General features: G+C 39.6%; 1 protein-coding gene across 1 annotated transcript in view; it reads right to left on the bottom strand.

Moving 5' to 3' along the window:
• LOC126354452 (uncharacterized) overlaps positions 1 to 21468 on the bottom strand; it is a 205587-nt gene that overhangs the window by 110506 nt on the left and 73613 nt on the right. The window contains exons 8-9 of the mRNA XM_050004146.1: positions 20117 to 20276; positions 14024 to 14189 (exon numbers count right to left, since the gene is read on the bottom strand). Of these exons, the coding sequence (XP_049860103.1) occupies positions 14024 to 14189; positions 20117 to 20276 (326 nt within the window). The remainder of the gene's footprint in view (positions 1 to 14023; positions 14190 to 20116; positions 20277 to 21468) is intronic.

The raw sequence follows: 21468 nt of genomic DNA on the forward strand, positions 1-21468 counted from the left end.
GATTACTGCCTGCGGCCCTTGTGCATCACAGGCTGCTGCCCCAAGGTCATCTTTGTCACTGTGGCCTCCGTCTGAGAAGCCCTGGGAGCGTATTCATGCTGACTTCATGGGATCTTTTTTAGGTACTTATTGTCTTCTTGTTATTGACACCTACTCTAACTTTCCTTTCATTGTCCATTGCACGTCGCCTACCACCGTGGCAACCGCCAATGCTCTAGCTTGCATTTTCTCTTTGGAAGGCCTTCCCTCTACTCTTGTTACTGATAATGGTCCGCAATTTGCCTCTTCCGATTTTGCGGATTTTTGTGCCTGTCATGGCGTCGTGCATGTCACAGCCCCTCCATTCCGTCCACAGTCAAACGGTGAGGCTGAACGACTGGTCCACACATTTAAGGCTCAGTTAAGGAATTTCCTGACTTCTTCTGCTGCTGATGATGTGCTTCTCCAATTTCTGGCTTCTTACCATTTCACCGCCATGGGCGACCACAGCCCAGCTGAGCTCTTACATGAGGGTGCCTTCGCTTGACCGGTTCACCACCGATGACCTTGTATGGGTAAGAGGATATGGCAGGCAGCCAAAATGGAGTCCTGGGTGCATCTGACGATACCGTGGCCAACACCTCTATGAAATCCAGATGGACACGGGTGTTGCAGTGTGTCATTCGGACCAGCTTTGGCCTCCTGTGCCGACAACGCCTGTTCCAGATGGCGCTACACCACCTTCGGCTCTACCTGATGCTCAGGATACTGGAATCTCTCATAACTCACATTGCAGTCCTCTGACCATCATATCGGTGCCAGCACAAAAACTGACACCACCAGGACATGTGCCCATGCAGTAACCAGATGACCCTCATCTGTTGGAGCAACTCTACTCGCCTCCTTCTCCTATGGATGCAGACACATTGCCCATGTCTCCTGTTATAACAACCGCACTTGCCACAATGGGCAGATAGGTGCATGGGACCCCAGCATATTCAACCCCCACATCTCCTGTCAGCCCAACCCGTTATCATCAGGGACACTTCTGTCCATACGGGAAGCCTCCTCCTCGAGGCTTTACGGCCAGTCAAACAACACCTATGGTTGTTAGCAATCTACAGGCCACCTCCATCAAGACCTGTGCAAAAAAATCAAAGGGGGGAAAAGTGTACTGACTCGCCAATCTTTCAAAGTGCAGCTGTGCAGTTACGCGCATCCTCTACATGCGGCACTGTCTGCCAGCCATGCAGCAGCAGCGCCACCTAAGCGGCCAGCCCACCAGCAGCCACTAGACGCAGACTCAGTTATGATTCGACTGTTAAAGTGTACACACGTCTTACTCTGTTTACGTGATCTGTGACTTTCATTTATTGCGTCTTTCTTGAAATATATTTGTTCAACTTGAAGGTATAACATCCCTAAATCGGGGTCTTTCCATGTCTCCTGAGGCAAATATTCTGCTCGTACTGGCAGTTGCCTGATATGGAGCAATACAAATTGATCAAATTGTTCTTGAGCTGTTTCTTCTTTTGCTATGATTCTCTGAACAGTTTCTGTTGATTTAGATAATGGCACACTAGAGCAGTAGTCTGAATTTCTGTTGTACTCTTTCAGTTTGAACTTGATGTTAAAATAGTAGTGAGAAAGTCAATCATAGTACTTTGCCATGCATCTGATGCATGATTTTCTAGATGTAGGACTTGTGAAGGAGACCTATGTTTAACTCTCAGCGTACAATGAAACGCAGGTATGTAACAGAAGAATTTTTGTACTACCTGTATAATTGCAACGCCTCCTTGTCAATATCAGAATATTACTGTTTAGTAATGGCTAATGTATAGCTGTCAAAAGCTTTCAGGCATTATTGGACATCACTAAGTCAATGTGACAAAACAGCACACAGTCCTACCTTACTTGTGTCTGTTGCTATCACTGATAGCAGTGCAGTATGATTAAGCATCAAAACTTGTGGAAGAGTCAGTGTATTCTTCATGTCACTACAGTCTTTTCTGCACTTATTGTTCATGTAAAAGGATCTGTAAGAACTGCAACTCTCAGTGAGCTGCTTCTTGTTGCTAAATCCAGAATACCAGAATTATAATATGTGGCTTTATCGTGAGATATCTGTAATTATCTTTTGTATATGACTTTGGTATGTCCCAAATTGCTACAATTTGCTGATCTGATTTTTATTTGCTGTTAGAGCTGTTTTGTGACCCAGAAACTGCATTGGTGAAATGATATTCATATATTTGCTCTGACTCAGGTGAAGATCTTGTGATTGCATTCTTTCTAGCATCTCATCCAGAATTACATCTACATCAATACTCTGCAACCTACTGTGTAGTGCATGGCAGAAGGTTCATGCCACTGTACCAGGTAATAGGGTTTACTCTCCCATTCCATTCACATACGGAGTGTGGGAAGAGTTGTTATATGCTTCTAAGAGCACTTTAATTAAACTCGTATTGTCCTTATGTTCCCTGTGGAAGTGATACACAGACATTTGTAATACATTTTTAGTCATCATCTAAGGCTGGCTCTAGTAATTTTGTAAGAAGGCTTTCTCAGTATAATTTACATTTATGTTCAAGAATCTGCCACTACAGTTTCTTCAGCATCAGCTCCACTGTGATACTCTCCCATGGATAAAGCAACCCTGTGACCATTCATGCTGCCCATCCCCATATACGTTCTATATACCCTGTTATAGTCTGTGACAGTGTTGATGGTCTCTGGGCCAGGGAAATTCAGGAGAGAGCTTCACCGCCAACTAATCAGCGCCCTATCAGTTTCTGTGTTCCGTAATACGCAACTCTCTGTCGTCCATAATATTTGAGCATTCTATGACATTTTACATATGCAGTACTATAATTGAATAATTTCTGTGGTATTCTGACTTTTGTCATACTGGCTGAAACACCTCAACACTGACAAGTGTTTCAAAACAGGCAACAGACCTCATTTTTAAAGTATACTCCTTCTTCATATGGGAGGCAGATGCCGCTGAGCTTTCTGGGAGGTCACCAGAATGAAGGAACGCTCTGCAGTGGCCTATGGTAATATTGGTGTACAAAATGTCACGAGAATTGTGTAGGAGGTCAAGCTGTCCCAGCAGGCAGCTGAACTTGTGGAATTTCAGTCTCCAGTGAAGAAACACAGCATGCCAAAGTGGGTAACAGGAGCAGACAACTTTGATTGAGGTGTTTTATGCCAAAATAGAATTTAATGAAAGAGTTGAGTTCTCCATTGTAGTGAAACTGTTTGCTGTTATGCATGAATCTACTGAGTATGAAGAAATACAAATAATATTGAAGGAAATCGGATTTAAATATGTAAGATCCAATGACGGATGGAAATTTTTAATGGAGCTTCGTGCCGCTGCTGCTACTAGGATGACATTTCTAAGAATAATACATCAAGTCAGATGAAAAGGAACATCAAGTGCATATTATTTGGATGAGACGTGGGTAAACAAAAACCACATTGGAAACTTTACTTCTCAAACAACAGTGAGACAGGAGCCTTGAAAGTTCTAGTGGCAAACGGAGGGCATCTTATAGTATGTCATGCTGGTTCCACTTATACCATATTTGTGCCCAGAAATAAATCTGTATTCTGAGCAAAATTGACCAAACTCTGATCCTCATGCTGAAATAAATGGAAAAACTTTCCAAGAATGGTTTCAGAATCAACTGTTGTCTTATTTGCATCCAAGCTCTATCATTGTTATGGACAATGCAAGCTATCACTCTGTTATTTTCAACAGACGTTCCACACAAGAAAAAATGATACTATTTCATAGATGTGAAGTAATAATATTCCACATAATGAAACATAAACAAGAGCAGGCTCTTGGGCCTCATTAAGATTTCAAAAGGCAGTGAGAGAAAATACAAAACTGATTCCATAACTCTGCAATGTGGTCACAGGGTGATACAAGTACCTTCTTATCATTGTTGTTATAAGCCCACAGAACTGTTGGGTGGCACAGTGAAGAGGTAGATGACCGATAAAATACTATGTTTCAATTAGCAGACACTGAAAGGCTGGTCCATGAAGCAGTAGACAAAATCACCATTATTGATTGGGAAGTTAGCTTACATCACACTAACAAACTGTAAGAAGATTATGGAAAGAAACTGCCAGAGATGAAATAACGGATTTTTTAAAATTGTCAATGTGGCATCTACATTCAGTGACTTCACTTCTGAAGACAGATACAATGAAGCATCCAAGTAAAAAGGTATGTGAATGGAGAGTACATATATTTGTTATTTCCATGGAACCTTTACTGTCTTGTTAAACATGCAACTAGCATGGAGTCTGAAAACACTGATCATGTAAATCGTGGCTTACACTTTCCCTCATCACCTACTGAAAACTATGGAACAAGACAGCCAGAGAGATGTCATATTTCCTGATTTCCATACAGCATTTGGCTCAGATCATTATGAAAAGTATGATCCTACAGGGTATCAATTGAAATTTGTGACTGGATTGAAGATTTTTTTTGATAAGGAGGATGTGGCAAGTTGTCTTTGATGAAGACTCCAGGTGTGTCCCAGGGTAGTTTGTTGGATCCTTGCTGTTCCTGCTGTACATTAATGGCCATGCAGACAACAGTAAGAGTAAACTCAGACATTCTGCGGATGATGCAGTTATGTATGGTGAGGTACTATCTGAAAGAAACTGCATAAAAATGCAGTCAGATTAATAACATTTCAAAGTAGTGCAAAGACTGGCAATTTGCCAGATGTTCAGAAATGTTAAATTGTACACTTCACAACATGTAGCATCCTCTGATTATAATGTTAGTGAGCTGCAGCTGGAATTGTCAACTCTTACAAATACCTGAATACTTAGTAGGAATTTGAAATGGAATGGTCACATAGGCTCAGTTGTGGGCAAAACAGGTGGTAGACTGCAATTTATTGGTGGAATACTGGGGAACTGCTCACAGTCTACAAAGCAGATTGCTTACTGATCACTTGTGTGATCTATCCTTCAATATTGGTCAAGTGTGTGGGACCCATACTAAGTGGAACTATAGTCGTCAACAGTGTTAATGACCTCTCATTGTGCATGCTACATTGTCAACACAGCTGAAACTTCACAGACAGTAGCTATGTCATGAATAGCTGCTATAGCAGAAGTTTAGCATGTCTCACTATAGTCTGTTTTATCATGTGCTGTGAATGATTTCATGATAAATTCATTAAGAGTACCTAATACGTATGAGATACATTTTACAAAATGGAATGTGTCTATGATCTTTTGCAGTCATAATTTACATGATTAATAACCAGTGATACACATTCTTGCACTTCAGAATTAATTCTATAACAAATTGCATCTTACAGAATGGATTACACCTTCAAATCTAAAACATTCACAACAGAACAAACAGCATTTTAAACTATGTAGTATTATAGACAAAACAGGAAGATAAGTAAAATAAAAGTCCTGTCCTGTTTGGGAAATATCATCATGTTTGAGCTCAGAATATGTAACAATATTCTACAACAAATCAGTGTCAGGGCTATCAGTCTGTATTTTTGGGGATCACTTCTATGGCTCTTCTCATAAACAGGTGTGTCCTGTGCTTTCTTCCAACTACTGAGTACAGTTTTTTTGTTCATGGGTTCTATGATAGATAATAAGTGGTAAATCTGCTACAAAAAAGTATAGAAAATGATAGGGATTCCATCAGAACCTGAATCATTGTTCAGTTTTAATGATTTCAGCTGTTTCTCAACACCACTGACACAAACACTTATTTTGCTCATTGTTTCAGTGGTCCAAGGATTAAACTGGGCTAGCATTCCTTGCCTTTTTTTTCTAAGCCCCTCTTTTGTTTTCTTACTGAATGTATTGAATAAAACTGAGGATAGGTTACAAGCCTATCTCACTCCCCTTCTCATTCTTGCCTTTTGACACTTATAATTGCAGTCTTGTTTCTGTAAAAGTTGTAAATAGCCTTTCACTCACTTCATTATATCCCTACTGCTCACAAATTTGAAAGAGTGTATGCCAATACTGTCGAAAGCTTTCTCTAAATCTACAGATACTATAAATGTAGGCTTGCGTTTCCTTAACCTGCCTTCGAAGATCAGTCATAAGGTCAGTAATGCCTCACACATTCCTACATTTCTCTGTATCTTCCCCAGTGTAGGCTTCTACCAGTTTTTCCATTCTTCTGAAAATAGAGTAGAGTAGACTAGAGTTTTATTGGTCTTGATAATCATGTAGTACACAAATAGTACATTCTGAAGTAGGACAAGTCAATGTATAACAAAATATAATATTAAATTTGCATTAATGTCAACATTTCTACATTGAATGATCACTGAGTTACAATATACAGAGCAAATATTGTACAAAAATAAAGAGCAGATATTTTAAAGAAGAAAGAGCATGTGCTGTACTGGCAGGTTAATATTTGTATTACAGCAACATTTACATGGTAAATTATTAAATTTCTAATAACATTTATATGATACATCACTAAGGCAAAGACAGAAATCATTAGTGAACTTTCTGAAGGAACTTGTGAAGGCTATAGAAGCAGTGATGAGTCAAATATCCCTTAGCAGTCGACTTGAAATTTTCATTTATTGGTGTAATTTGAGGGGGAAGTTTGTTATAAATAACTTTCCCATAATACAAGGTTCCTTTTTTTGTTCAGGGTGGTGTTGGTGGGCTCTAGATGAAAGTCTCCTTTTTTCCTGGTATTACAGGTGTGGATATTTTCATTTTTCTGGAAGAGAGTAGGATTTTCCAGTGAAGATTTTTTCACAAACACTGTTATCTCATACACATATATACACTCCTGGAAATGGAAAAAAGAACACATTGACACCGGTGTGTCAGACCCACCATACTTGCTCCGGACACTGCGAGAGGGCTGTACAAGCAATGATCACACGCACGGCACAGCGGACACACCAGGAACCATGGTGTTGGGCGTCGAATGGCGCTGGCTGAGCAGTATTTGTGCACCGCCGCCGTCAGTGTCAGCCAGTTTGCCGTGGCATACGGAGCTCCATCGCAGTCTTTAACACTGGTAGCATGCCGCGACAGCGTGGACGTGAACCGTATGTGCAGTTGACGGACTTTGAGCGAGGGCGTATAGTGGGCATGCGGGAGGCCGGGTGGACATACCGCCGAATTTCTCAACACGTGGGGCGTGAGGTCTCCACAGTATATCGATGTTGTCGCCAGTGGTCGGCGGAAGGTGCACGTGCCCGTCGACCTGGGACCGGACCGCAGCAACGCACGGATGCACGCCAAAACCGTAGGATCCTACGCAGTGCCGTAGGGGACCGCACCGCCACTTCCCAGCAAATTAGGGACACTGTTGCTCCTGGGGTATCGGCGAGGACCATTCGCAACCATCTCCATGAAGCTGGGCTACGGTCCCGCACACCGTTAGGCCGTCTTCCGCTCATGCCCCAACATCGTGCAGCCCGCCTCCAGTGGTGTCGCGACAGGCATGAATGGAGGGATGAATGGAGACGTGTCGTCTTCTGCGATGAGAGTCGCTTCTGCCTTGGTGCCAATAATGGTCGTATGCGTGTTTGGCGCCGTGCAGGTGAGCGCCACAATCAGGACTGCATACGACCGAGGCACACAGGGCCAACACCGGGCATCATGGTGTGGGTAGCGATCTCCTACACTGGCCGTACACCTCTGGTGATCGTCGAGGGGACAATAAATAGTGCACGGTACATCCAAACCGTCATCGAACCCATCGTTCTACCATTCCTAGACCGGCAAGGGAACTTGCTGTTCCAACAGGAAAATGTACGTCCGCATGTATACCGTGCCACCCAACGTGCTCTAGAAGGTGTAAGTCAACTACCCTGGCCAGCAAGATCTCCGGATCTGTCCCCCATTGAGCATGTTTGGGACTGGATGAAGCGTCGTCTCACGCGGTCTGCACGTCCAGCACGAACCCTGGTCCAACTGAGGCGCCAGGTGGAAATGGCATGGCAAGCCGTTCCACAGGACTACATCCAGCACCTCTACGATCGTCTCCATGGGAGAATAGCAGCTTGCATTGCTGCGACAGGTGGATATACACTGTACTATTGCCGACATTGTGCATGCTCTGTTGCCTGTGTCTATGTGCCTGTGGTTCTGTCAGTGTGATCATGTGATGTATCTGACCCCAGGAATGTGTCAATAAAGTTTCCCCTTCCTGGGACAATGAATTCACGGTGTTCTTATTTCAATTTCCAGGAGTGTACATGGAAGTGGGAGGATTTCTAGCATTTTAAAGAGTGATCTACAGGTTTTGTTCCATTTTACATGTTCCATTATTCTTATAACTCTTTTTTGTAGCGTAAAGAGCTTTTGGCTAAGAGAAGAGTTACCCAGAAAATAATTCCATATTTCAGTTGTGAGTATATATAGGCTTAATACACAGTTTTCAGAGAATATTTGTTGCAGCATCCCTCTAATATTCTCGTAAAGTAGCATGTAGTGCTTAATTTTTTATAAACTTTTTCAATAAGAGTCCCACATTTAAGATTATCTTGGAGCCAAACTCCTATGTACTTAATATTGTCTGCATTCTCATGGTCTTTGTCATATGTGAATCTGAACAGTTTGCTCACTTTTTTTCACATTATAAAAATTTAGTGCCACTGTCTTACTTGCATTTATTACCAATTTGTTGTGACTGAACCAGTTTTCAATATTGTTCAGTGTCTCTGTTGTAGACTTCTGAAGCATTTCGATTTCTTTCCCACTCACTAGCACACTTGTACTGTCAGCAAACTGCATGATGTTTCCACAGAATTTGTTTAGGTCATTCACATATAACAGAAACAGAAGAGGTCCTTGTGGCACTCCATATTTAATGGTTTCATACACTCCTGGAAATGGAAAAAAGAACACATTGACACCGGTGTGTCAGACCCACCATACTTGCTCCGGACACTGCGAGAGGGCTGTACAAGCAATGATCACACGCACGGCACAGCGGCCACACCAGTAACCGCGGTGTTGGCCGTCGAATGGCGCTAGCTGCGCAGCATTTGTGCACCGTCGCCATTAGTGTCAGCCAGTTTGCCGTGGCATACGGAGCTCCATCGCAGTCTTTAACACTGGTAGCATGCTTCGACAGTGTGGAAGCGAACCGTATGTGCAGTTGACGGACTTTGAGAGAGGGCGTATAGTGGGCATGCGGGAGGCCAGGTGGACGTACCGCCGAATTGCTCAACACGTGGCGCGTGAGGTCTCCACAGTACATCAATGTTGTCGCCAGTGGTCGGCGAAAGGTGCACGTGCCCGTCGACCTGGGACCGGATCGCAGCGACGCATGGATGCACGCCAAGACCGTAGGATCCTACGCAATGCCGTAGGGGACCGCACCGCCACTTCCCAGCAAATCAGGGACACTGTTGCTCCTGGGGTATTGGCAAGGACCATTCGCAACCGTCTCCATGAAGCTGGGCTACGGTCCCCCACACCGTCCGCTCACGCCCCAACATCATGCAGCCCGCCTCCAGTGGTGTCGCGACAGGCGTGAATGGAGGGACGAATGGAGACGTGTCATCTTCAGTGATGAGAGTCGCTTCTGCCTTGGTGCCAATGATGGTCGTATGCATGTTTGGCGCCGTGCAGGTGAGCGCCACAATCAGGACTGCATATGACCGAGGCACACAGGGCCAACACCCGGCATCATGGTGTGGGGAGCGATCTCCTACACTGGCCGTACACCTCTGGTGATCGTCGAGGGGACACTGAATAGTGCACGGTACATCCAAACCGTCATCGAACCCATCGTTCTACCATTCCTAGACCGGCAAGGGAACTTGCTGTTCCAACAGGACAATGCACGTCCGCATGTATCCCGTGCCACCCAACGTGCTCTAGAAGGTGTAAGTCAACTACCCTGGCCAGCAAGATCTCCGGATCTGTCCCCAATTGAGCATGTTTGGGACTGGATTAAGCGTCGTCTCACGCGGTCTGCACATCCAGCACGAACGCTGGTCCAACTGAGGCGCTAGGTGGAAATGGCATGGCAAGCCGTTCCACAGGACTACATCCAGCATCTCTACGATCATCTCCATGGGAGAATAGCAGTCTGCATTGCTGCGAAAGGTGGATATACACTGTAGTAGTGCCGACATTGTGCATGCTCTGTTGCCTGTGTCTATGTGCCTGTGGTTCTGTCAGTGTGATCATGTGATGTATCTGACCCCAGGAACGTGTCAATAAAGTTTCCCCTTCCTGGGACAATGAATTCACGGTGTTCTTATTTCAATTTCCAGGAGTGTAGTTTGAACAGTGTCGAGTGAGTTTGATGAAATTTTGATGTTGCACTTCAACCACTTGTCTACGACCGCTTAGGTATGACTCTATCCAGTTGTTAGATGTTCCTCTAATCCCCATGGTGTCAAACTTAGGCAATAGTTTTGTGTGATCTATGATATCAAAAGCTTTAGAGAGACCTGGACATACTCCAATGACATTTTTGCCATTATCTAGTCTCTGAAGTACTTCACTTAATAGTTCAAAAATTGCATTTCCTGAAGCCATGTTGTACTGTGGATAGTATTTTGAGCTCTTCCAGAAAATCTACTACTCTTCTTCGAAAAAACTTTTCTATGATTTTTGAGAATACAAATAGTATAGCAATGGGCCTGTAGTTAGCCACTTCATCCTTTTTACCTTTTTTGAATGGTTGTTTGAGCTTAGCTGTTTTTAGGCATGATGGGAATATTCCGGTTTGAAAGGAACTATTATAAAGGTGAGCTAATGATTCTCTAATGAGATCTCCACATTTTTTAATAAGGCTGTCTGGGATGCCATCTATTCCAGTGGAATGATTCACTTTTAAAGCTGCAGACTCTCTTTCTATAATGCCTTTATATTCATTTCCCTGTTATAGGCTTTCTGTATATTTCTTTCACTGTCAACTTTTCTCCTAAGGTTCTCCTATAGGTGGAATTTATCTTTTCTTAACTTATGCATAATCCTGAACCATTGCAGTAGTCATCTGGCCACTCCTAGTTCGTCATTTCACACTTTTTGTTCATATAATTTTTTGACTTCAGCATTCCCTCTCACCTGCTGCATTTTTATATTTTCTCCTTTGTCAATTATATTCAGTACCTCCTGTTTCATCTGACGACATCTGCTATGCCTCATCTTTTTACCTATTTCATCTTCTGCTGCCTTCACTATTTCATTTGTTGTAGCCATTCATTCCCTTTCCCCTATTTCATTGACTTTTTGCCTAATTTTCTCTCTGAAACGTCCAATAATCTTCAGTTCTTTTAGTTTATCAAGGTCCCATCCCTTGAATTTTTGCAATTTCTTCAGTTTTAACCAAAAGCTTATGGACAGAGGCTACATCTATTCCTGGAAATGTCTTACAGTTTAAACCCTGGTTTCAAAATCACTGCTTTAGCATTATATAGCCAGTCTGGAACCTTACAGTGTCTCCAGGTCATATATACAACCACATTACATGACTCTTAAACCAAGTGTTGGTGATGAATAAATTATGCTCCATACAAAATTCTCCTCTTTCATTCCTTTCCCCTGTACATGTTCTCTAACAATTTTTCCTTTTTCCTATGATCAAAATCCAGTTTGAAATGCATCGTCAATTGCAGAGATAGTTGGTGTACAATATTGTTTTATTGTGGTGAGAATTGTCTTTGTGTCTTCCACCATGATAATTCCATCACTACGCTGTTCAAAGTAGCTTGCCCACATTTTTATTTTCTTATTAATTATTAGACCTACTTCTGCATTACTCTTGTTTAATTTTATATTTATGATCCTGTATTCATCTGACCAGATGTCCTGTTCCTTCTGCCACTGAACTTCACTGATTCCCACAGTATCTATGGTCAACCTATCCATTTCCCTGTCTTAATTGTCTGACCAAACTACCTATTAACAGATTAACATTCCTTACTCTAATCCATAGAATGCCAGTTCTATTTTTCTTGATGACAACATCCTCATGAATAGACCCCACCCAGAGATCCAAATAGAAGACTATATTATCTTCATAACGTTTTAACCAAGAGGATGCCATCATCATTTAACCATGAAGCTTAGCTGCACGCCACCAGAAAAAATGATGCTTATACTTTGCCTTGGCTTTCACTCATTCATAGTACCAGAACACCTTGGTCTTGTTAGCTGATGTAACAAGTTCAGATTAGTCAATCATCCAGACTGTTGCCTCCTGAACTACTGAAAAGACTGCTGCCTCCCTTCAGGAACCATGGATGAATCTGGTCTCTTCACAGATACACCTGCATTTCAATTGTACCTGTGTACGGCAAATTGTGTAATAAGGCATGCAAGGCACTCAGCCATGGCAAGGTCCATGGTTCATTGGGGGCTCAATGGGCATGTGAAAAATATGTGTAGCTCCTCATTTTGCAGTGTACACTGCCAGAAGAGCGCAGTAATTTGCCTTCTACATTTTTAAAACAATCATTGTGCTGACCAATTAATTGTTCCAATCATTCCTTTTGGTTTTCAGATGAAAAAGGCTATGCAGTTGTCATTGAATGAATTTTGTTAGAAGTCAAAAATAATTAAACAAAATTAATTTCTTTCACAAATTCTGCTGTCCGTTCTTTACCTAGCAAAGTGCATTAGTTTAAGTTTGGACATTATTTCCCCTATCATGTACAGAACATTACAGAATGAAAGACTAATGGTGGGTAAATAGATTTAAAAATAGTTGTACAATGGAGTGTTCTCAAGTTTACAAGTACTCTTGGCCTGCAATAAAGGATACATTTGAAATGTGTAAGCACAATAGGAAAATAAACAAATAAAAGAAAAGCCTAATAACAGGTGAGAACTGTCCATTCACTTTGTTTTTCATTTTCAGATGATTGATGCAGGAAGTGGAGAAATCAAGCTTTCCCTATTCTATCAAGAAACAAGGCTCATGATCACTGCATGGAAAGCAATGAAACAGACAGTTTAAGGTGGTTAGTAATGACAGAGTTAATGAGGTGTACAGCCTGACATAAATGGAGTTCACAACACAGAAAAGGTTGTTGCAAAATGTGATAACGCCATCCAGAAATTAATTCAAATCAAGGACAATGAACAAATAAAGTCAAAATCTGAAGATCCCAATGGTGCAATAATTAAAGCTTCATAGAATGTGAGAATGAGCACAAGCTGCCATTGGTGCGGCGAAACTGGCTATGTGCACTTCACATGTTTGTTGTGAATTCTATGGTAACCTCTGAACAGCTTTCTGACGGGGCCATCTGAGTAAATTAGATTGCTTATCAATATGATACTCAAATCTGGAGGGGAATATGAATCACCATCAGATACACTAGCTCCAGCATAAATGACGTGGCTTGACGCAGTAAAAAGGATAAATCATGCACATGAAATGACCTTCCCAAAAACATCTGAATCAATAAATTCAGCTCCATCTTGTAGTGCTGCCAGCTAGAATAATGTTATTTGTGTTCTAGTATTATACTATGCATCTGCTAACATAAAACTGATAATTATAGATTAAAAAAGTTCCAATGTATCATTCACTCAACATAAAAACAATTTCTTTTCAGACTTGTTTAATTTTATACCTGTGAGGAATAAAAAAACTGCTTCACTCATAATGAAATACAGGAATCAGACACAGCATTTAATAATAATGTTGTAAATGTCACTCCACAACAACAGTATCTGACCTTTTGACAACAGGACCTGGTGAAAATACTGCCTGCCTATAATCAGTTAAGAAGGAATTTCAGCTGAAAAGGAAAGTAAAACCGTATAGGCAGTATACTCACTTGTTGTAAACAATATCAGTAATGAATGTGCTTGTGGCAAAGACTGTTGTCAGGCCTTTATGTGGAGATGTGTGAGGAGAGGCTGGGAGGTGGGGGGAGGAGATTATTGAACATAATTTTGTGTATAGAGCTGGCAAAAGAATTTTATTGAATTAAATGGCATTATTAATATAACCACAAAACACTGGCTTTCAATAACAGAGTAACACAAAATTTTGAATACTAGTTCTACATACCTGAATCAGGGCTTCTTCAATATTTTCAAAGTCATCACGTAATTGGAATATTCGAGCTTCATCTTTCATTACTTTCTTCTGTGTGTCAACTATATAAATCATCAATGTCTGAAGCATATATAGCTTTTGCGAGGTCTCACTGTAGGCTTTTGTCTCATGATAAAACCTGTATGATAAAATAACTGAGTGACAATAGAGATTTTTTTACAGCACTGAAAAAGTTGTACATGTAGAAATGCAGCAACTGACAATCAAACCTCGTTAACATATACCCCAATCAGGAAATATACCCATACATACACATAAAATGATCCTTGACTCCAGTCACATGAAAATCCCCCATATGAGCCTATGTAAAGTATTTTCTGTTTAAAGTGGTCCTTTCCCACAGAAGGCACACTGCAATCCCATTAACAGTGTGTTTTTGTGATTATCAAGAGGCCTGCAAAAGCTTGCCAGCAAGTGCAGGAGACTTACCAGATAGTACAAAGGAAAATGTGTGTTGTTGTTAACTACTTGACATCAGATACCTTCCTTTTAGCTGTATTACTGACTTCGAGCTGCTGACCTTGTATGTCTTGCAACCAGAGCCAAGTGTGATTTGCTACCAACTGCACATTTATGACAAAATTCATGGCAGGGAACAACATATTTATTTACATGCAGTGAAGTGATTAGAGTTGCATGCAACAGCTGTACAAAACAAGGATTTTCTGTGACCACGAGTTTATATATGTACATATATACAAAAAGGACACAGTTGAAAAAAGAAAGAATTTCAAGTCTCTTGGATGTCACCTTCTTCAACCTTGCAAATCATTATGCAAATGAAAGGATCTTAAGAAATGATTGTGAAGTGTCAAAAAAATCTCAAAAAGTGAAATTTGGGAGATATGTGGAGATAGAAAAAGTATTTCTTCTTATTACTTCTGTGGACTATAGTGTCTTAGTAGGTATGACAACATGACATGAAAAGTGTGATATATTTAATGTAGATGAACTCTGACTGCTTTTTATGCCATTGCCTGACAAGTGTTACACTCTACAAAATAAGACAGTCTGGTAGTACCTTCTTGTGCCAGGGCTGGTGGGATGGAGAAACTATATTTGTTCATTTCTGGTAAAGCAGCAAACCCCCATTGCTCCCAAAATGTTTGTAAACTGCAAAGTGGGTACATAAATCAGTAACAAATCTGGATGTATGGAGTACAATATTTCATATGGCTAAAAGCATTTGATCACAAAATGATTAAAGAAACCTGTAATATTCTATTTCTTGTAGACAACTATACTGTTCATTCAAAAGATGTTTCACTGGGAAACATTAAACTTGCTTCTTTTCCTTACAATAAGACCAGGAGACTTCAGTTCATGGTTTATTCCTAAATGAAATTTGTTGCATGTAATATATTTCTTCTCCAAACAAGCAACTCTGTTGATGGAATCAGCACTAGCAATACAAATAAAGATTTAAAGCCACACACTTCAGTGCAGAAAGGTGTTCACTATTCAGGAACACACATTTTCAATCATTTGCCAGTAGCAATAAAAAGCTTAAGTATTAATAAACTTCAGATTAAGAGGAACCTAAGAGATTTGTAAGAGGCCAATTCCTCCTACTGATGAATTTTTTGCAGAACTAACTGATTCTATATGTTAATGACATGAAATAACAGTGTTAAATAAAATCTAGCTGTGTGTGTGTGTGTGTGTGGTCAATTTTTGATGTGTCTTTGTTGGTCAAAAGCTCATCTTCTGATAGTCTTTTTGTTGCACCTATCTCTGACTCAGCATCTACACTATATGGTGAGTAGCAATTATCTTTTATGTAATATTCTTACATTCCACCTGAATTTTCCAATGTTTGTTCAGTGATATATATGACACGTTAATATTCTGTTGTCTGTAAAGCTGCTGATCTTCTCGATGCGCTGAATTTTATATTGGCTATGTCATGTGATGTGGGGATTCAAGTCACTACATACTGTTTCCAGAATTTAGGAGATTTGGGATGAGTTTATTAGTATTCTGGAATTTAGGGGGAAATTTTATGTACATAGACTGAAGTGGCTAGTGAAAATTTGTGTCAAGGCTGCTGGGAATCACACCCTGATGTCCTATATACTAGACAGGTGTATTAGCCACTAAACCACACAACAACACAGATTACTGTGGCACACCTCCTCCCTTGATCCAAATCTTCACTGCCAACCCAGTCTATTTTAAACTCCCCCCCTTTCTGAGGCTCTCCATGTTCTGGAGTAGCACCTCAGCATTAAGCATAAATAGGAAATCCAGCCTGAAACATAGGTACAGGTACTTATACAAATAAATGTCACTTAATTGTGTAAGTATCTGCACTGGATTTCAGGCTGCATCCCCCATTTCTGTTCAGTGCTGAGGTGCTATTCCAGAACATGGAGAACCTCAGAAATTTCATTAATTTGTAAGGGGGGGGGGGGGGAGATTTAAAATAGAGTGGGGTGGCAGTGAGAATTTGGTTCGAGGAGTAAGTGTGACAGAGTAATCTGTGCAGTTGTGGCTAACACACCTGTCTAGTAAGCAGGAGACCTGGGTTCAATTCCCAGGCTTGGTACAAAGTTTTATTTGCCAATTCACTCTGTATACATAATATCATATCTGTGTGAGACCAGTTAAGTCTCTGAAATTGCATCATTTCATCTAGAGGAAATGTTTTTTTAAGTATACATCACATTACTGGATAATCAATCACACACCTGTGAAGGGGCAAAGAACAATGTTAATGATTCTGAAAATGAAAGCTGGGGGACGGTCTGTAAAAAACTTGGTGGTGTCCACATTCAATATTTTTACAGATGATAATGATACCTCAGATTTTTGACATGCATGAGATAATGAACATGATCAGGAACAACTGTGTTGAAGATGTTTGGAGAGTTTATTATTGTCCATTCAGTATATTCTGAAACAATTAGCCTTGTCAACATGCAAAGCTCAGTTAATACAATTAATATATCAGCTGCATGAGTAAATAAAAGTATGTCTTAGTAAGACTACAATATCAATTCGTAATACATTTATTAACATCAGTATACTGTTAATGGAATTCTTGTTTACACACATATACAAAAGCTAAATTACAATTTTATATCAGGTACATACTTATGCATATTAATTATGTACATTTACAGTTTATTATTGCTTATGGCTAGCTGAAGCACTATATCCGTACATTTATTTACATGTAAGTAAACACAGGATTCTAACTGCATGATTATTACAGGCAATTTTAATGACACAAGGAAGTACCCTAAGCACAATTCTTGCAAATCGCTCTCCATGAATTATTTAACTGTGTAAAATTCTTACCGCTTTACCAAACTTCTAAAAATTTCTTGTATTTGTGTAAGGGCGCCAAGTGAGCTGTTTTTCGCAATTTGTTGAAGAATTTGAGGCTCATGTGTTTATGGCTGTTGTGGGTGAGAGAAAGTCTTGAGTACAGTAACTGTATCATGTGGCTATTTCTTGTATTGTGCAAATGAATATTATTTCTTAACTTAAGCTTATTTAAGTGATGAAATGCGAATCAAAACCTGTTGCTTCTGAACATCAGGTTCTGCATGCAACTAATGTGAATTTTAGACATGCTGCTGCAGAAAACATTGAATCTAAAATTTTTTGGAACATTACTCCAGGAAACAATGATCTAATAATATTATAATTTATTTAATAAACACAGTCATGGTCACATATACATTGTTGCTTTTTATTTGTGGAAGATCAATTTCAATCTGTTACAGAGAGCATCATCAGATCTATACTACTTGGTGATAGTAGGAATGCAGATCTGATGATGATCTCTCTAATAAATCCACAAATGAAAAGAAACAACTTATAGATGACCAGGATTGTGTTTGTTAAACAAATCATCTGATCAATAAATTAACACATTGAATCATCTGATGATGATAGCTGTAGGCTTAATTACACAGAAAACTCTGTGCTTAACCACCAGTGCAGACTGATACATGAAACAGCGTTCACATGTTTTTTAAAGACATGTACTTTCTGTGCACTACAAAAACACTTTATATTTTATTCTACTAATTATTTAACTTTCAGTTACAGCACTGCACTTATTTCTTTGTGTATATTCTGGAACCCCTTTATGCAGTTACATATTTACATTACTTCATACAAAAACAACAGCTGTTGAGTTGAAAATCATTTGCTATTTAAGAAGTTCTATGACAAAAAGTACATCTTGCGTATGGTACATTGGAGATGATCTTAGAAGATTTTACTGTACTTTCTTTACAGGAACTGTGAGATTTCTACCAGTAAGCATAATGAAGATGAAAAGCCAACAACCCAACTTTTCTCAACTACAAGTCTTGCCCAATTGATAGGAACTTTGTAGTTCTGTGGTGCAAAGATTTTAGGGAGGAGAAAGATTCCCCTGTTACCACTAAATTCTGCAACATTGAGCAGTAGATTAATGCTGGTTCATGAAGGTAAAATGTAATATATAAGCAATTTTACAGTAACAGCTGGATACTTAAGATGGCACTTTAAATGTAGCACCTTGCAGCCACAAGCAACATGGCCTGGTTTCAGGGGAGCAAATATTTTAATGAAAATCTAAGTTGCAGAAAATGTAAATGTGAGAAAATAAAATAACACAGACCTCATGCATCCTCTGTATTGCTGTCCGTGCATTGGCAATTTAACACATCATGTAAATTTCTTTGGTGTTTGACATTCGGTGATGTCAGTTTAACATTACATCAGTATGAATATACTGTAAGACAGTACACCTGTCAGTTCAATTTTTTAGTCTGTAGTTCATTTCAGTGATCCTACAAATGTTTCCTGTGATCCAGATTCATTGTGACCCTTAGATGCCGAATATTTTAGTAGCTGTGTAATTATGGTGGAAAAGAATGCTACCACTTGCTCCCATCTTGTCATGATATTAGGGCACTGGCCAATTCAGTATGTGTTTCTGTGCCAAGGTGTATCATGAAGTTCAGTTTATCATTTCTGACATCCTGGTTATCAGTTAATTGAAATATGTTTTCAGAGGTGCAGTATCTAAAGTTCATGTATGACTGTGGCCTAACAGTTTAAGGCAGTTTTGTAATAATACAGTAAGTTTTCAGTAAAAGGATATTGGGTCTTGTGTGTCATATTGTAAGGTTTCAGATAACAATCCTTGTCATATTATGATTTTTCAACAATATGTATTCAAAATTTTTTAAATTGAATGAAGTAATTTGTTGTATAACATCAAATATTTAATTGATATGTTTATAATTATTATCTGTTATATTCACACAATATTTTGTAGATCAAATCTGAATTGTATTACTGTACTTGATTTCCTGACCACTTTGGCAGAAACATACTTTGTAAAGCAGTTGTGTGTCAGAAATCATGATGAGAGGAAACTGTATGCCAGAGGTGAGAGAGAGTTGATGTAATCTGGAGAATAGTCACTGAACAGTGAATGTACTCAGATGGTATTGTGGTAGATGACTAAAAAAGATATTAAGTAATTTTTCTATTCTACTTCCATTTTGATAACTTCTTTTACGTAATGTACAAAATGCTCATTACACTTCTGAATACAGTACAAAATTTGATTGCTGTGCCATGAACCACTGGTATCAAAAGTGTGAAGTTGCAAGCAATTCCCTGCTCTCCCCTCCCCTCCACCCCTCACATACTCACATAAAGTCCTGCTGAGACTGCTCTGTACTTGCAAATGTAGAAGCACATATTTTGCCATGACTGCTGCTGTACTTGCAAATGTAGAAGCACATATTTTGCCATGTGCCTGCTTCTCCATACTCACATCTGTCCAAAACAGTAATTTTAATCATAAGATAGGCTCTAGAGCATACGAAATCACTTAAAAATTCTGTGTTTCTCTCCGGTCTGCTCAACTCTGGAGCAGAAAATGGAGAGAAATAAAAGAAGCAAATATAAAATGTTAAGAAGAAGAGAGTAAATAAGCAATAACACAAAACAGGTTTATGCACTGTAGTTTTTTTTCATTTGGTAAGTCACTATAAATGTAATTTTATTGTATGTGGTCTTAATACTTACTTCATGAATTGGCCTTTTGGGTCTGGAGGGTGTTCTGTCTTCATAAAATATGGAATAATATGCTTAAAAGGGTACTCTTCAAGTTTTACGTGACTGTGGTTACTTGTATGACCATCTTCAATATTGTTGTGTTTTCTTTCATCTTTATTTCTCACCAAAACTGCGAGAAAGGGAGGTAGTTTATGAATTATACATTTTCAACAGTGTCATTTTAGATGGTTATTTATCACTATTTATACAGCACAATTGTGAAGTGAGAGTAGCTCATTCCCTTCATGTGCCACTTATAATTACATTGCTAAATATCTTTCCTCTGTGAGTTAATTATCAGTTAGGAAGTTAAGAGAGTATATATATATATATATATATATATATATATATATATATATATATATATATATATATATATATATATATATATATTGTGCATGGCTCAATATTTATCAATAAAGGAATTGCTTATCAGTGGAAAGTCATGTAAGAAAGACTGATGAGCAACTGATCATTTGGAGAATCACTTTCTGAAGAGGTCTAACAACACCTAAAGATTATAGCATACATGCAGCCTCTCTGTTTCCTTGTGATGTGGCTTGATTGAGGGGATGGTTGAGATCAGCTTGAGTGAGCAATCATGAAACTAAAGAGCCATGGGATGAAGAGATGGGGTAACAGCAGGGGAGGACACAGGAAAGATTATATAGCTGTAAACTATGCATGCTTGCTTATGGAGCAGTTGGCACAAATCTCAGAAAACAGGATGCAGAAAGAAGTAGGGAGGACATGAACTATGGAGGTCAGCAGGGAAGCAGCCATGAAGAATATTAGAGTGATAGTTTTCATTTACACAACTGGAGAAAAGTCATGTTGGGGTACAGCAATGTTATGTGGACCAGTGTACTCCTAATGAACAGTGTCCTTGTCCACAATTAGTGGTGGTCGTTTATGCAAAATGATGAGTTGCTAAAAATAAATGATTCACCACACATTATGCTGTGCAGTAGGTGTATAAAAGTTGGTACAAAATGTGACTGTTTACACAGGTGCTCTTTTTCTCATAAGGTAGTCAGCAATAGTGACAACCCTGCAGTAGGAGATGGCATCCATACGTCTGTGGGTCCAGTGTATGGATTTTAGACAGGGATGTATAAACTGCAGAGCATAAAGTTTTGAAAATAGAAGCATGTTATATAGACTGAGTGGCTGGTGGACTATCACTTCAGGTGTTCTATTAAAAATAGTGAGGGGGATGATAGCCCAGAGTAGTCATAATATTGACAGATAATATGGCTCAACTGTTCCAGTCCTGGGTGGTACAGTTTTCTGGCAGATCAGCTAGTCTGCAAGGGTACTGT

Source organism: Schistocerca gregaria, chromosome 3 (genome assembly GCF_023897955.1).
Source record: "Schistocerca gregaria isolate iqSchGreg1 chromosome 3, iqSchGreg1.2, whole genome shotgun sequence".
In the NCBI taxonomy this organism is placed as follows: Eukaryota; Metazoa; Arthropoda; class Insecta; order Orthoptera; family Acrididae; genus Schistocerca; species Schistocerca gregaria.